This window comes from Osmerus mordax, chromosome 14, assembly GCF_038355195.1.
Source record: "Osmerus mordax isolate fOsmMor3 chromosome 14, fOsmMor3.pri, whole genome shotgun sequence".
Taxonomy (NCBI): domain Eukaryota; kingdom Metazoa; phylum Chordata; class Actinopteri; order Osmeriformes; family Osmeridae; genus Osmerus; species Osmerus mordax.
In genome coordinates, this window is record NC_090063.1 from 16,972,229 (window position 1) to 16,989,817 (window position 17,589).

Here is a 17,589-nt window from a genome sequence, read left to right on the forward strand (position 1 = left end):
AACATGCTGAGGAACACCTCAGACACAGGGCCACAACATGCTGAGGAACACCTCAGACACAGGGCCACAACATGCTGAGGAACACCTCAGACACAGGGCCACAACATGCTGAGGAACACCTCAGACACAGGGCCACAACATGCTGAGGAACACCTCAGACACAGGGCAACAACATGCTGAGGAACACCTCAGACACAGGGCCACAACATGCTGAGGAACACCTCAGACACAGGGCCACAACATGCTGAGGAACACCTCAGACACAGGGCCACAACATGCTGAGGAACACCTCAGACACAGGGCCACAACATGCTGAGGAACACCTCAGACACAGGACCACAACATGCTGAGGAACACCTCAGACACAGGGCCACAACATGCTGAGGAACACCTCATACACAGGACCACAACATGCTGAGGAACACCTCAGACACAGGGCCACAACATGCTGAGGAACACCTCAGACACAGGGCCACAACATGCTGAGGAACACCTCAGACACAGGACCACAACATGCTGAGGAACACCTCAGACACAGGGCCACAACATGCTGAGGAACACCTCAGACACAGGACCACAACATGCTGAGGAACACCTCAGACACAGGGCCACAACATGCTGAGGAACACCTCAGACACAGGACCACAACATGCTGAGGAACACCTCAGACACAGGACCACAACATGCTGAGGAACACCTCAGACACAGGACCACAACATGCTGAGGAACACCTCAGACACAGGGCCACAACATGCTGAGGAACACCTCAGACACAGGGCCACAACATGCTGAGGAACACCTCAGACACAGGACCACAACATGCTGAGGAACACCTCAGACACAGGGCCACAACATGCTGAGGAACACCTCAGACACAGGGCCACAACATGCTGAGGAACACCTCAGACACAGGGCCAGTGTGTGTGTGTAGATATGTGTGTGTGTGTTTTCTGCCTGTCTTTGCCTGTATTTGTTTGCATGTTCATTTGGACTGGATAAATCATTCCTCACAACACGAGCTGTAATAAAACACATTACTGTCTTGACAGAGACTAATCTAATACGAACAATCGTTTCCATCTGAGCTGAGATTGATCTTCAGCATCCGCGACGGCAGGATGCTTGCAGAAACGCCCGCCTGCGTTAATACATGCATCGCTGTACAAATTGGATTGTGGATATAACTCTCATTCCTCATTTTCGCTGCGTGATATGGGGGTTTGTGAAAATCAATTTGCGGCTCAGTCTCTAAGCCAATGAAAACCGCTGGAGCCAAAACGACCAGCCAATGAAGGGCCTCCAAAGTAAAATCATCAGAAAGTTTAAACTGTGTACAATCAATTCATCTCCATAACCCTCTTGGTACGTTCAAGCACGAACGCTGATTCCTAATTTAAACCTTAAACTAGAACAGATCTAATAAGCCTGATGAATGTTCCTGCAGGAACATCTCATGTTTGGTCAGTGTATCGTTTATGACAGCTCATTCTACACTGGTGCAGAAGACTGCAGAGCTACAGTTCAGATAAATTTATTCGTCTTCTGAGCCAGCTGCAGTTTTTCCACCCTAAGTTGTGGACTTTGGACGTGATTTTGGTATTCACTCGCCCATCAGTCCCTTAACTCAATCGCTCCTCTTAAGGCGTGTGGAAAGGGAGAACGGGTAAGCAGGAAAAAAGGAAAATAGTCTGGAGATGAGCTCCGAGTCCGGGGACAGTTTAAATGAGACGGACAGATTTCATCTGTCACTTCCTCGTTGACGGCCAATCAAAACACACCTGGGCTCCTATCACATCTCTCCCCCCAATGCTTCACAGCGGTGCAGAAATTGAGTGTCAGTTTAATCTCGGCCGGCGAATGTAACTCGTCCATCATCGTTCAAGCTCTCTTTCGCTCTCTCTCTCTTTCTCTCTCCTCATCCCCCCACTTCCCCATTCGCCCTAACTCTCGTCCACACACTTTCTCTCCCACCCCCACTCAGTCTCTCATCCCTCTCTCTCTCTCTCTCTCTCTCTCTCTCTCTCTCTCTCTCTCTCTCTCTCTCTCTCTCCCTTCCACACTCGTTCACCCCCTTTCTCTTTCTCTCTCTCATACACCTCTCCTCTCTTCCTCTATCTGCCTGTCTCTATCTCTCATCAGTCTCCCTCTCCTCCCTCACTCTCCCCAACGACCCCCCCTCCTCCATCTCTTCCCCTCCCTCCCTCTCTCTAACACCCCCATCTCCTACCTTACTCTCTCCCTCCATTTCTCACCCCCCTTCCTCCCCTCTCTTATCCCACCCATTCCTCATGCCCTCTCTCAAACATACCTCCCTCCTACACCCCTTCCCTCCCCCTTCCTCTAGGGAGGGGCTGAGTCTTCCCTCCCCCCTCCTCTAGGGAGGGGCTCAGTCTTCCCTCCCCCCTCCTCTAGGGCGGGGCTGAGTCTTCCCTCCCCTGAGTCTTCCCTCCCCCCTCCTCTAGGGAGGGGCTGAGTCTTCCCTCCCCCCTCCTCTAGGGCGGGGCTGAGTCTTCCCCCCTCCTCTAGGGAGGGGCTGAGTCGCGGTGCTTGCGTTGGGAGACAGACGGCTTCATCGCTCACCTGCGTCATCGTTCGCCTCGGCGGCCGTGTTGCCCAGCTCCACGTCCAGGTCGATCCCCACCACACCGTTGTAACCGTGGAGACGAGGGACTGGAGAGAGGGGGGAGAGAGAGAGAGGGAGAGAGAGTGGAGAGGGAGGAGAGAGGGAGGAGAGAGTGGAGAGGGAGGAGAGAGGGAGGAGAGAGTGGAGAGAGGAGAGGGAGAAAGAGAGAGGGAGAAAGAGTGGAGAGAGGAGAGCGGGAGGAGAGAGTGGAGAGAGTGGAGAGAGAGAGAAAGGGAGGAGAGAGGGAGGAGAGAGTGGAGAAGGAGAGAGAGAGGGAGGAGAGAGAGAGAGGGCAGAAAGGAAGTACTGTCAGGATCTTCATTAACCTGTCAGCAGATGTTCACACCTTGACTTCAACTACTTGGTGCATATCTGTTCTTTCAGTGTGTGTGTGTGTGTGTGGGTGTGTGTGGGTGTGGGTGTGGGTGTGTGTGTGTGTCTGTGTATTTCAGATCTGAAAGGGACTAGATGCATTTACGCATGCATGCGGTCACACATACTTTCGTTCACACACACACACACACCCACACACACACACACACACACACACACACACACACACAGACACACACACACACACAGACTACTGAAATAGCCCAGCCCATGTGGTGAGACTGTGGTGTTACACTCCCCCAAAATACTCTACACCCCCCCCCCCCCCCCACCCCCCAAAGGTCAACCATCCAGTCAACCAGCTTGGGGTATCCACAGTGTCTACCTTCTGGTTATAGGCTCTTTGTGTGGTTCCTCTACACCAAGGCCGTTTCTATGGAAACGCCACTAATTGTAAACTGTAGTGTGTATTGTTTCCCATATAGAAACGTACATGCAATGGCCAGAAGTCACAAGTTCGTACATTTCCTTTCCAACAACGACAATCAAACAGGTGTCAGCCTCCCAAGATGTCTTAGAGTCTCAATAAACACACTCATGTGCAAACATCACCCCCCAACCCCAACATGAGCCCTTCCAGTCTGCTCAGTTCACCTCTGGATTGGGCCATACCATCTGGCATACCACCAAGTGGGGGGATGTTGACACATGACTGCCCTGGTCAGACACCAGGAACCTGCAGCAATGCTAAACATTTAGGTCATGGGGGGCAGTGTGTGTGTGTGGTGTGTGTGTTGTGTATGTGGTGTGAGTATGTGGTGTGTGTGTTGTGTGTGTGTGTGTGTGTGTAAAACAGACTTTTAACAGACCTGGAATTAGCTGAGATTTCCACCTGTCAACCTCAGGTGTCTGTAACTCGGATCTTCCAGCAGAGCGACACGCTAACCTCGCCGCTCAGACACGCTAACCTCGCCTCTCAGACACGCTAACCTCGCCGCTCAGACACGCTAACCTCGCCGCTCAGACACGCTAACCTCGCCGCTCAGACACGCTAACCTCGCCTCTCAGACACGCTAACCTCGCCGCTCAGACACGCTAACCTCGCCTCTCAGACACGCTAACCTCGCCGCTCAGACACGCTAACCTCGCCTCTCAGACACGCTAACCTCGCCTCTCAGACACGCTAACCTCGCCGCTCAGACACGCTAACCTCGCCTCTCAGACACGCTAACCTCGCCGCTCAGACACGCTAACCTCTCCGCTCAGACACGCTAACCTCGCCGCTCAGACACGCTAACCTCTCCGCTCAGACACGCTAACCTCGCCTCTCAGACACGCTAACCTCGCCGCTCAGACACGCCAACCTCAGCAGCCTCGCAGCCCAACACAGGTGTCCTGCCAGCCGTGTTCAGCCAGCTGCAGCTGGTGACACGCAGTGACAAATAGCCCTCATTCGTCCAGCTTATCTCTCAGTGAAAGTCGTAGAAAGTCACCCTGTCTTGGATGACAGCCACAGGTCGACGTTTAAGTACACAATTTGCATTTGCTAATTGTGCCATTAGCGATGTCAAACACTCTTTTTTTTGGTGGGCACTTGCATGGCAGATTTCCAAGGTACACAGTCACGCTGGTTTACACAGCAAGAAGCCATTTTTTTACGTTTAGCATGTGGAATCATAGTAGTCTCGACAACCAGACTTCATATGTCTCGTTACTGGCTGCGTATCCTGTTACCTTACTGAGTAAGACACTGTGTCTCAAGTATTTCATTTGAGGAATCAATCTGCTTCAGTCAACAGCTGAAATGAAAACCTCCATAAATCAGATTTCCCCTCTCTCTCTCCCTCCCTCTCTCTCTCTCCTCTCTCTCCATTTATCTCACCCTCCCTCTCTCTCTCCTCTCTCTCTTGCCCTCTCTGTCTTCCATCCTTTGACCTTGTCTTGTTCATTCCACCGCAAATATTTGGCTAATCAATAAGGACCAAAGCTACAGAGGGTCTTTGCCCTCCTCTACCACCGAGACAAACAGGCACATTCAGGTTGTTTTCTTCCTGATGTAGAATAAACCCAGCGGGCTTCTGGAGCCTATGAGAGACTGCAGTAACCCATGGAATGGACCCACACACACACACACACACACACACACCCACACACACACACCCGCACACAGAAACACAAAATACCTAGAATAGAATGGAAGGCCTCTGAGAGTACAGACCTTTCTTTCGGGGGCTCTGCCACTCAAGGCAATTTAGCAACTTTGTCACTAGATTTAGCGACTTTTCACCTTCCCTAACGACAACTAAATCTTATCTAGCGACAAATCTGCCGACTTTCCGCTACTTTTGCGATCTTAGCAGCAGCAAAATAACCTTTTACTGATTTGTGAATGACGTCACGTTGGTCTTTCTTAGTTTTCTAGCGTTCCCAGTGTTTATAGAAGCTGTTAGATCTGGGATCGTACTTAGATCTACAGATCTAAATGCACCACCACTTGTGGCCTGAAGCCTGGTTTACGACCTGGATTCAAAACAAGGTGGCAGTTTCAACCAACTTCATTTAACTAATCCAAGACCCATGATTGATTGAACGTCCATGCTTGAAAGCAGGTGCAAGAAAACCTCTGCAGGTCTTTGATCTTTGATGTCTTTGATCTTCTCGTGACGTATTCCTTGAGATGTGGCAGCGCTAACTTTCTCCCTCTGAAACTCACCCTGGCCTGCACTATAACCATGACTGAAGCGAAGGGAGGGCAGAATTATTAGGTAATAATTAAACAAAATCAACTAGCCTAATCGAAGTGATTTTGCAAAAAGAATTCTGGTCCAGCACTGCCACACTTGAGATAAATCAGTAATTCTGTGCGCAGCCTGTCCTTTTATCAAACCATAATCCGACTGAAGTATTCTCAACCCTCTCAATGTTCAGACCATCTTTGACAAATCTCTGATCTCACACTCCGGGATGGGAGAGAGATAATAGATTGATCTCATCTTCAAGTAATGCACCCCGACATTGTAGTTATATTTTCTTCTTTTTGTATCTTTTTTTCCAACCACATCTTTTTCTTCATCCCCCTTTCTGTCTCTTCTCTAATTACCAGCCATCGTCTGACAGAGAGAAGAGCAATATCTCACCTCCTCACACACCCCGGGTGGTGTTTCATCTCGGCGTCCTGTCGCTACTCACAAGGCAGCGTCATCGCTTTTAATCAACATTCGTCGCCGGAGCAACGAGGCACTTTCATCGTTATCCGTTGAGTAAAGATATCAAAAGGGCCGATGTACCAGCATGTAAAGGTCGAACCGAAATCCTGTTCACTGCTAGACGTGGGTCATTGATGATGCATTATTTACAAGACATTCGACCGAATGTCGATAACGACGCAAGTCGTTCGTCTCGCCCGATCATTCTACCCCGAAGGTCCCCCTTTAATCAATGTCAGGATTCAGTTCTCTAATGCCTCAACTCAAAGACCCTTCAGTGTTTCACTTTGTTAACTAAATGCTTTTCTAGCCTCGGCTATCAGGCCTCACATCAGGGGCGATTCTAGGATCAGACCTTTAGGGGTGCTAAGCCCCCAATGAGAATGTGACATGAATACAGTGCCTTGGAAAAGTGCTAAACCCCTTTGCTAATAACAGGCATGCAAACAGGTCAGGAGTAAAAAAAGGTTACGGCGAACCCCCGACCCTCTAGGGGGGTCCGGGGGCATGGTCCCCCGGAAGAAAATTTATTACATTTGAAAGTTAAACGCATGAATCTGGTGCACTTTGAGAGCAAAATTAAGAGGCTAGATCTATGTAGAATCTGTGCTCTAGTAAATAATGTCATGTTCTTTTTACCATAAAGACATTTTTTGTAAAGCATACATCATAAAAAACAATTAAACAAACAGGATTACCTGTCTTGAACTACTTTAAAAAGCAAAAGTCAAAAGCATCACTTACTGTAAAGCTAACACATCCAATAGACATAATTTTTAATATTGTATTAAATTTGTTTCTACTAGATGATGTAAGATGGGTCTGTAAACCTCTCCCCACTCTGCCTCTGATTGGCTGTGAGGTCTAGGCATTAGGAGTCACGATTGGTTCCACATTTATGTATTATTATGCAAAATATTGAATGAATGAAAAAACTAAGGATGTCCCTTTCTTCATGAACTACCAGCATCAAATTCTAATAAACAAGAAGATTTTTTTTTTTTTAATTATTATTATTTTTAGGGGTGCTGAGATGAAATGTAGGGGTGCTTGAGCACCGTAAAAAGGGTCTAATATCGCCACTGCCTCACATTGCCCTAGATAGATTGACTTTTATACATTGGCTGTAGCAGGCTAATATTTGCGTATAGGCAGTGGTGTAGTGGTAAAAATAGAAGTGGGTAAACTATGAATTTTATTATTTATTTATTTACAGGGTCGTCAAGCCAAGCCGAGACGAGCTTTCACGTCTGTTTAAAATTGCACCAAATTTGTTTCAGATTATTCCTACGGCAGAATACGAGGCGCAGGGAACTTAGATGTTCGTAAACGCGCATAAACGTTATTTAGAGGTGGATAAACGCTATTTCCCAATTTCTGGAGGTGCGTAAACGACGTTTACGTGCGTTTAGCCCCCACTACATCCCTGCGTATAGGCTAAGCCTACGTCACTATGAGGCTAAATAAATGCTTCTTCACCTAAATTGCGTTTTTTCCTGCTTTTCTATTGAAAATCGGTCAAGAGATAAGAAACCTCATTACCATACACAGAGGTTTCACCAAGTGCTATGGAGTGTTACGAACACAAGGCACTTCACCCTACTTGCCTCGGGGGGAATGTCCCTGTACTTACTGTAAGTCGCTCTGGATAAGAGTGTTTGCTAAATGACTAAATGTAAATGTAATGCTAATATTGTGTACGTTTGAGATGGGTTGAAAGTTATAATGCAACTTCCTTGTTAAGATACATTACTCACAGACATAATATGTCATGGACAAAAATACAAAGTAGAATGTCTTTCCTCTAGAAACGCAGTCAGAGAAATATTCAATCATGATACTTTGAATCAACATGGTTTGGCAGCCTAACCCTTTTGAAATATGAATGAATTATGACCGTGTTTAGGGATGCTCTGGGTGTATGAAGTATGAACGTGTTCTGCGATGCTCTGGGTGTGATGCTCTGGGTGTGATGCTCTGGGTGCGATGCTCTGGGTGCGATGCTCTGGGTGCGATGCTCTGGGTGCGATGCTCTGGGTGCGATGCTCTGGGTTCTTACTGTGTACGTCTCCCCTCTGCTTGGTGACCTCCTTCTGGATGCTGTTGTCCACGGGCGTGGCCTGGGGTCGGGGAAGGGGCGGAGGTCTGGTGGGGGGCGGCGGTGGGGGTCTGGTGGGGGGCGGGGGAGCCCTGTGGGTGGGGGGGGGTGGGGGGGTCAGCGGGGGCCACCTGGGGGGCACAAACGGCTTGAGGGTGGGTCTCTTCGTGGGGACTGCCGGTTTCCGTGGAGACGGGGTTATCCTCTTCGGGGGCGGGGTTATCCTCTTCGGGGGCGGGGTTATCCTCTCCGGGGGCGGGGTTATCCTCTTCGGGGGCGGGGTTGGGGGAGTTGTCGTGGGCGTGGTCGTGGCAATTCTCCTGGCGGTGACCGCCGTCCGGACTGTGGTGGTGGTCCTTTTGCGGTCGGAATCTGGGATGTGGTTGTGGTGGTTGGGTGGGGGCTGGCCTGGTCTGGGGGGGTCGATCACCACCTTGGGGATGGCTGGAACAACAACAGATGGAACAGACAGAGTGAGCAACACACTCATGGGATGAAAACACCTTTTCAAACGTCGACGAGGCACAGAAATAGCACTTGTATCTGTCTGACCTTTCCCGCTTCAAGACCAGCCTCTTATTCACAACAGATGCACTTGAGGACTGAAGGGTGTACTCTGGTATTCAGATTAAATTAATTGGAAGACTCTTTTGATTGGACATTGTTCTGCTCATACAAAGTTATTGGGAGAATGGGAGAGTCTTGTGGAAGGTTGGAGAGAGGTCTTGATGAACGTATTAATATTCATCAAGAGAGTCATCTTTCAGGATGGCTTTAGATGATCTCAGCATCAAGTGCATCAATAACAGCCTTTTAATCTTAATACACACACACACAACCGAATACACAACCACACACACACAACATGCACACATCCAAACACGCACACACAAACACACACACACAAACACACACAAGCCCTCTGTTAATTTGTAAAAGCAACCTTTCTCCAGTTAACATAAACCCATCAGGTTTCACATCTCAGAGCCCTGTCGTTCTGTGTGTTTCTGCTCCAGACCCTGTTAGCTATTCTCTCTGTGAGTCCTCGCCACAAAGCTTCTTCCAACCTCAAGGCTGCAGCAGTTAGTGTGTGTGTTTGGACGTGTGTGTGCATGTTTTTGTGTGTGTGTGTCTGTGTGTGTTTGAGAAAGGTGGTGTGTGTGTGTCTGTGTGCGTGTGTGTGCGTGTCTGTGTGTGCGTGTGTCTCTGTGTGTGTGTGTGTCTGTGTGTGTGTGCGTGTCTGTATGTGTGTGTCCATGTACAGACTAATACTACACCACATCTCCCTTCCTGCTGATTCTTTCCTTCCAGTGTGATGTCATCAAAGCGAGACCAGGGCCATTGTTCTCTCTCAACATTCCTCAGGCTAAGGGCACAGGCAGTCAAGCAGGAGGAGGAGGGAGGAGGAGGGAGGAGAGAAGGTGGAGGATGAGGAGATTGGGGATGACAGAGAGGAGGGAGGGAGGGAGGGAGGAAGGGAGGAAGGGGAGACAAGAGGAGGGGCTGGGCGGTGGAGCGAGGTGTAGGAACTCAAGTCAGTTCATCCTCAGGTTCCAGGGGACTTTGATATTGGATACACAGACAGGGTATCAGGTTGGTTAGCAGTCTGTCTCACCCTGCCGACAGGCACCAAGAGCTGGGGACACGGACAAGCCTCTGGAGGAGGGGCTCTGCCAACACAGACTGTTCAACAAGTTTATCATCTGTGCTCTCCTGTCTCTCCTCCCCACCATTCAGCTCCTGTGTGTTTAGGTTACAGTCCTCTGGGGGAAATTAAGTTTCACTCTCGAGAATTCAGCTGCTGTGGTAAAAACACAGTTTTTTTACAGCTGCGTGTTGCCTAGCGACCAGGGGACTCACCTCACAGTGAAACCAAATACTGAGGCCCTCGGGGGCCAAACCAGGAGAGAGAAAGAGAGAGGGAGTTAGAGGGAGAGAGGAGAGAGAGAGAGAGAGAGAGAGAGAGAGAGAGAGGGAGAGAGGGAGAGAGAGAGAGAGAGAGAGAGAGAGAGAGAGAGAGAGAGAGAGAAAGATTTGGATGTCTGAAATCATTAGACTCCTTTTCAGTTATATTTTGTCTGTGGCTTTTAAAAGGTTAAAACAATTGTTAGATGTCAAGTTAGAGCCCCCCCAGGCCAGATGGAGGCTGAGCCCCCCCCCCCACCAGACGGAGGCTGAGCCCCCCCCCCCCCCAGACGGAGGCTGACGGGGAGGTTACACTAATCTGGGAGTGACTGACGGCTCTGACAATGACAGGAATTTCAACCCCTGCTCTTAAGGTTTCTAAACCATTCCCCACCACAACACCCCCACCAACCCCTCTCTCTCCCTCTCTCTCACATGGTGTGTGTACATAGGTGTGTGTGTATGCACATAATTGCATGTGTGCAGATTGTGTTTGTGCACATAGGTGTTTGTGAGTGCATAGTGTGTGTGTGTGTGTGCAGTGTGTGTGTGCAGGGTGTGTGTGTGTGTGTGTGCAGGGTGTGTGTGTGTGTGTGCAGGTGTGTGTGTGCAGGGTGTGTGTGTGTGTGTGCAGGGTGTGTGTGTGTGCAGATGTGTGTGTGCAGGGTGTGTGTGTGTGCAGGGTGTGTGCAGGGTGTGTATGCTCACGCTTGCACTCGTGGCCCATTCCCCTGTAGCCCTCTTTACACTTGCACTTGTAGGATCCTGGAGTGTTGAAGCAAGAGGCTTGACTGCTGCAGGGGCTCTGGTCTGCACACTCATCAACATCTGCAGGGACGAGAGACAACACACACACACACAACACACTGCTAAGGGGAGTATATGTTTAGGAAAGAGAGTCTGTGTAAGTGTATGTGTGTGACAGAGACAGAGAGAGAGTATTGTTATCTACAGCCCCTGGCCTCAACCTGAATAAAAGGGAGGTTAAATTCCTACTCTATGCAGATGACCTGGTGCTGTTGTCACCCACAGAGCAGGGCTTACAGCAGCATCTGGATCTGCTAGAGCAATACTGTCAGAACTGGGCCCTGACAGTAAACTTTAAAAAGTCTCAAATAATGATCTTCCAGAAAAAGCCCAGATCTCAGGAAAACAAACATATATTCACTCTAGGAAACACCACACTAGAGCACACCCTGTCCTATGACTACCTGGGGATCAAAATCAGTGCCTCAGGAAACTTTGGACTGGCAGTGAATGCGCTGAAGGAGAAAGCCTCTAGAGCCTTTTTTTGCAATTAGAAAAAAATTCCATAAAATAGACATACCAATCAGAATCTGGACTAAAATATTTGATAGCGTAATAGCACCAATAGCTCTATATGGCAGTGAGGTATGGGGTCCACTCAGTCAGCATGACTACACTAGATGGGACAAACATCCAATAGAGGCCCTGCATGCTGAATTCTGTAGAATTATATTGAACATACAAAGGAAAACACCCACCAATGCATGCAGAGCAGAATTAGGCCGATATCCATTAATTATAAACATCAAAAAAAGATCACAAAAATTCTGGATACATCTCAAATTAAGTCCCCAAGATACTCTGCAATTTGAAGCACTGAAAACCCAAGAATTGAACCCCCAAAAGAGTCCTTTCAGTCAGCTGGTCATGAGACTAATTAACCAACCAACACCTAACATTGCCCCATCTCAGACCAGCACTGCTTCACAATCACCAATCAGAGTAAACCAAATTGTCCAACAAACCAAAAAGGCCTATCTGGAACATTGGAACAACCAAACCAAAACACAAAACAAACTAAGTTGCTATCGGGCCCTAAACAGAAACTATGAATTGGCTAAATATCTTTATACTGTAAAAGACGTAAAACAGAGACAGATCCTGACCAAATACAGGATCAGTGACCACAGTCTGGCCATTGAAAAAGGCAGACATAAGAAAACCTGGTTACCAGAAGAGTCCAGAGTGTGTGGCCACTGAACTACAGGTGAGGTAGAGACAGAGATGCACTTTCTACTACACTGCCAACGGTACAGACATACCAGACAGCATTTCTTTGATAAATTTGAATCCCACACTGTCTGATAATGAAAAGCTAAAAGTGCTCTTAGGGGAGGGATACACAGCCCCCCTATCTGGACGATTTCTAAAAGAGTGCCATGAAATCAGGGAAAACCTGAATGTAATGTGACCAGCCTTGAAATTCTATTTGTAATATGTGTTGTCCATCTCAATGTAGCTATTTACTTAGGTTGTTTTTGTTTTTCGATTTGTTATTTTCTGTTTTTGACACTTTGTTGTTACCACATGTTCCGGACAATACAGACTGTCGTTCCTTATGTTGTTTTTGAATGGTGTTGTTGATGTATGGTTGTCTGTTATTGTGCGTCTTGCTTTGGCAATACGGTTGAAATGACTCTCATGCTAATAAAGCTGAATTGAATTGAATTGAGAGACAATTCTCTCTCTCTATATAATAGAGAGAGAGAGAGAGAGAGAGAGAGACAAAGAGAGAGAGAGAGACAAAGAGAGAGAGAGAAGTAGACAGATGGATGGATAGATGGATCTATGGATGGATGAAAGAAACACCTGTTGAGAACGTGGCCTACTAACAAAGTATGTCCCTCATAAAACACAGCTCTGCCTCCCCTGACTCTCCTGCTATCCCCCAGCGAGGACAGAGGAACAGAGACCTCTCTGACTGCCTACTCCAGAATAACTGTCCTTTAGTAACCTTCCAGTCCTACACAGGAACCCATCAGGGTCAGCTGATTGCTGCTTGAAACCAGATCTATGGATGAAAATAAATGCTTTTTAAGATGTTTAATCTTGTCAATACTAGCTTTGTCTTTCTTCCAGTTCTGAAAACAGAGAGGGGTTTTTCTGTAGATAGAAACTGTTCTCTACACAAGCTTCTGATCAAGGCAACCGTGTGATCTATTTGATGAACATAAACAAACATCTCACAAAAGGTTGAACTCTAATTCAAAGGATCGTAACATTTCAAAGTGGGTGTTTTATCATCCTGTGGTTTACCTCTTTGAATCTTTCTCTCTCTAACCCTCTTTCTCTCTTTCTGTCTTTGTTCAATTTTTTCTCCCCTAGTCAGTTTTTCTGGGAGTTTTTCCTTGTCTTCCTTGAGGGTTTAGGTTGGTTAAGTGGAAGTTCTATGGGTGTATGTGAAGCCTTCTGTGACATTTCCTGTAAAAAGGGCTATACAAATACATATTGATTTGATTCTCTCTATGTCTGTTCCTCTCCTCTCTCTCCATAACTCTCTCCTCCCCTCCAATACGTCAAAACAGCACCCTGCGCTTTCTCCTACTGACACAACGACCCCGCCACATCATCCCCGTCCAGCGCCCTTTGACCTTCCCCCCGGTCTGGGTCTGGACGGGTGTGTGAAGGGGGTCGTCACCTATGCACTGGTATTTCCCGTTGATGTACTGCAGGTCGAAGCCGTCGTGACACTTGCAGATGTAGCTCCCGAACGTGTTGAGGCACTTCCTGAAGCGGGGGCACACCGCCAGTCCGGCCGCGCACTCGTCCACATCTGGAACGGACAATAAAGTTGGTTGAAACATCATTTGAATTTCACAGATGGGGGTGGGGGGGGGGGGGGTGGGGGGGGGGAGTAAACAGCATGAATAACCTTGCCGGAATACATAGACGTCTGGAACAGACTTTCAATCGTAAACCTGTGGGAATGACACAAGGTAACCAAGACAAATCAGAAAAAACAAGAACAGTAGTTTCTTAATAATGTCCAAGTCTCTCTCTCTCCTCAACCTCTTCCCCCACTCTCCATCTCTCTCTCCCCCCCCTCCCCCCTCTCTCTCCCTTTATTAGTTTCCCTGGTTGATATTCATAAGGCGAGAACTGAGATCATGTGTTGGCCGGTGCTGTGATCTAGGCTGCAGGCCTGAGGACTCCGTGCAGCGCATGGACACGCATACATTGACAGGACGGTATTTTCAACCACGCAGGACAAACCGCCGTCGTGTTCTGGATCAGGATAATAGAGTTCAACAGGATTGCCCACCTGCTCAGAATCTCTCCACGTCCAAAATCCAACTTTAAGGCGTCAGATATGGAGGAACACGGCAGTATATAATGAGGCTTCAATTGTGTGATACGAGTTTCTAGAAACAAAATCCCTCCGTTGTGTTGATTTCATCGACCCAACCTGGAACATTTTATTTTATTTAATCACTTCCTGGTCTCACTTCCTGGTCTCACTTGCTGGTCTCACTTCCCGGTCTGGTCATCTGTTTTTTCCTCCTTTTTTGTTGGTTTCTTTTGGTTGTCTTTAAAATAAATGTTACCTGCCAAACCCGTCTTGAGGGATGGTTTATTTGTATTTTTGTTGGACTGTGGAATGAAATATGATGCTGTCTCGTGCCCGCACATAGAAACTTCCGGAAGCATTCGCAAACAATGGAGGCATACAGTCCTGACAGCGCTCCTCCTGTCATCCATCAGACTGGTTTGTTTACTCCATCGCGGTTTCTCTGCCCTCAATACGAGTTTCCACCAACCAGGTGTCAGACGGAATGACAGACGGACAGGGGTCCTGAACTCCTTCTTGATAAAGTTCTAGAATGACTTGTGCGTCCACGTTCTAGAATGACATGTGCGTCTTTCCGGATACGACCAGATAGATAAGTCATTCTAGAACCCTGCGGGACGCTGCTGCAGCTGTTGAACCCAAGCCTTCCATTCCCACCCCCGTTACAGACACCTTCCTTCCCAATCTTCTCTTCTTTTTCGAGAGGTCAAAAAGGTCTCTTGAAATATTTGCAAAGTTGTTTTAACACCTGTGGTGCTACAAACCCCCTTTCTATTCCTCCCTCCCTCTCTGTCTCCCTCTCTCTCTCTTCTCCCTCCCTCTCTGTCTCCCTCTCTCTCTCTTCTCACTCCCTATCTTTCTTTCCCCTCATTCTCTCTCTGTCAGCAAGCTCAATGATGATTGATGACGGTCGTGTTTAGAAATGTCCAGCTCTCCTCCCAGAAGAGAGGGAAGCTGGAGGCAGGGGAGGGAGGGGTGGGGTGGGGGAGGGATGAGGGGGGAGGGATGAGGGGGGGGATGAGGGGGGAAGGATGAGGGGGAGGAGGCCCATCCCACATTAACCAGAATTCAGGGACAGAAAACAATGTGTGTTTAAAGCTGACACAGGTTAACTACCACAATTAGTCCCACTTAGTCCCTCTGAATCTGGGCTTCACTTAGCCGAGGAGGAGGGAAGGATGGAAAGAGAGAAATGGAGGGGAAGAGAGAGAGAGGTCAGGGAGAGGAGGGGACTAAGAGGGAGAGGAGGGGGAGGGGACTGAGAGGGAGGGGAGAGGAGGGGGAGGGGACTAAGAGGGAGGGGAGAGGAGGGGGAGGGGACTGAGAGGGAGAGGAGAGGGAGGGGACTGAGAGGGAGGGGAGAGGAGGGGGAGGGGACTGAGAGGGAGAGGAGAGGAGGGGGAGGGGACTGAGAGGGAGAGGAGAGGAGTGGGAGGGGACTGAGAGGGAGGGCAGAGGAGGGGACTGAGAGGGAGAGGAGAGGAGGGGGAGGGGACTGAGAGGGAGAGGAGAGGAGGGGACTGAGAGGGAGAGGAGAGGAGGGGGAGGGGACTGAGAGGGAGGGGAGAGGAGGGGGAGGCGACTGAGAGGGAGGGGAGAGGAGGGGAGGCGACTGAGAGGGAGGGGAGAGGAGAGGGAGGCGATTGAGAGGGAGGGGAGAGGAGGGGGAGGGACTGAGAGGGAGGGGAGAGGAGGGGGAGGGGACTGAGAGGGAGGGGAGGGGGAGGCGACTGAGAGGGAGGGAGAGGAGGGGGAGGCGACTGAGAGGGAGGGGAGAGGAGGGAGGAAAAAGAGAGATATGCAGTAGGTTTAGAAAGAGGAGAGGAAGGTTTCAGGTTGGTTGAATGAGAGTTCATTCACCTTCATTAAGAAAGGCCATTATGCAGTCTCCATGTCCTAAAAATGTAATTAGCGACTCGGAGAGAAAGAGATAGAGAGAGATATAGGACGCAGGTTGGTTGTCAAGGACAACCTGAAAGCCAGTGGCCTCGCACGCACGCACAAACCTTCAATGAGAACAAGTGTGCTGTGTTGAGCTGAGCTTTTTGGAAACAAAAAGCTCTGCTCAAGGGGATTTAATTGAAAGTCTTGTATTTTTTTTTCTTTCTTTCACCAGCACATTTTTTCACCATGTGTATGAGATAAAAAGCTATTTGATCTCAAGTCAGGGAAATCAGAGGCTGACAACCCATAAAATTCCCACAATGCTTTGCTCTACAATGGCAGCCGACACAGAGGTAATGAGAACTCTGGGAGAGAGAGAGAGAGAGAGAGAGATGGAGGGAGGGAGAGAGAGAGAGAGAGAGAGAGAGAGAGAGAGAGAGAGAGAGAGAAAGGGGGGCAGAGAGAGATGGAAAGAGACAAGGAGAGGGAGAGAAGGAGGGAGAAAGGAGTGACATGCAGACAGAGAAAGAGAAAAAGAGAAAGAGTAAAGGAGAAAGGGAGAGAAAGAAAGAAAATGCTGTCCTCAACGGATATGTCTTTTCGAGAATGAATAAAAACGAGTTTAGATCATCCAGACCTTTCTGTGTCCAGCGAGGTGTTATTAAGATGACGCGCTGAAGTATATTTAAACTAGAATTATGACTCGTTATTATCAATGATTATGATGTTTTAACGATGTACTTACAGTTGAATATTTACACAATGAACAAGCCAATTCAGCTGTGTTGGTCATAACTGGACAATTATTGCATCATGATGACAAATGACTTATTGCTTAAAACACTCTGCTTTTGCACTGCACCACAACATGGTATCTTGTACATTTGTATTTTTTGTAATATTTGTATTTTTATATTGTAATTTACGGCAACTTATATTATTCCACTTAGTACTGCTAGTCTATGTACCCTTAGTATAGTTAGTCCACATATTTAAATTTTAGGTATATGTTTATTATATGCACCTTCCTGCCAAAGCAAATTCCTTGTCTGTGCAAACTTTCATGGCGAATAAATCCCTTTCTGATTCTGATTCTGATTACATAATTTTACTTTAACAATTAAAAAAAATTGCTCAACAGTCATACATTCAGTTAAGTTGGAAGTATAGATGTTAGAATGAAAGAAGGAAAACCTACCGACACACGTGCGTCCATCTGGGGCCAGCTGGAGCCCTGGAGACGGGCACTGACACCTCACCTCTCCCTTCAGGACCTCACAACCATACTGGCAGTTAGCCATGCCACACGTCCTGGTGTCTGGGGGGGGGAGACTGGGTTATTGCTGTGTCACACACGCAATCATTCATATGTGCACACACACATAGCCTACAATGTATGTGTAAATATATATGGCCACAGACACAGTCAGGAGTGAATGAGGGG

At 48.2% G+C, this 17,589-nt stretch overlaps 1 protein-coding gene across 1 annotated transcript in view; it reads right to left on the minus strand.

Moving 5' to 3' along the window:
* The window catches only part of npnta (nephronectin a), a 31,762-nt gene that overhangs the window by 1,542 nt on the left and 12,631 nt on the right, over positions 1-17,589 (minus strand). The window contains exons 4-8 of the mRNA XM_067251100.1: positions 17,344-17,463; positions 13,611-13,745; positions 10,874-10,993; positions 8,222-8,704; positions 2,581-2,670 (exon numbers count right to left, since the gene is read on the minus strand). Coding sequence (XP_067107201.1) covers positions 2,581-2,670; positions 8,222-8,704; positions 10,874-10,993; positions 13,611-13,745; positions 17,344-17,463 — 948 coding nt within the window. The remainder of the gene's footprint in view (positions 1-2,580; positions 2,671-8,221; positions 8,705-10,873; positions 10,994-13,610; positions 13,746-17,343; positions 17,464-17,589) is intronic.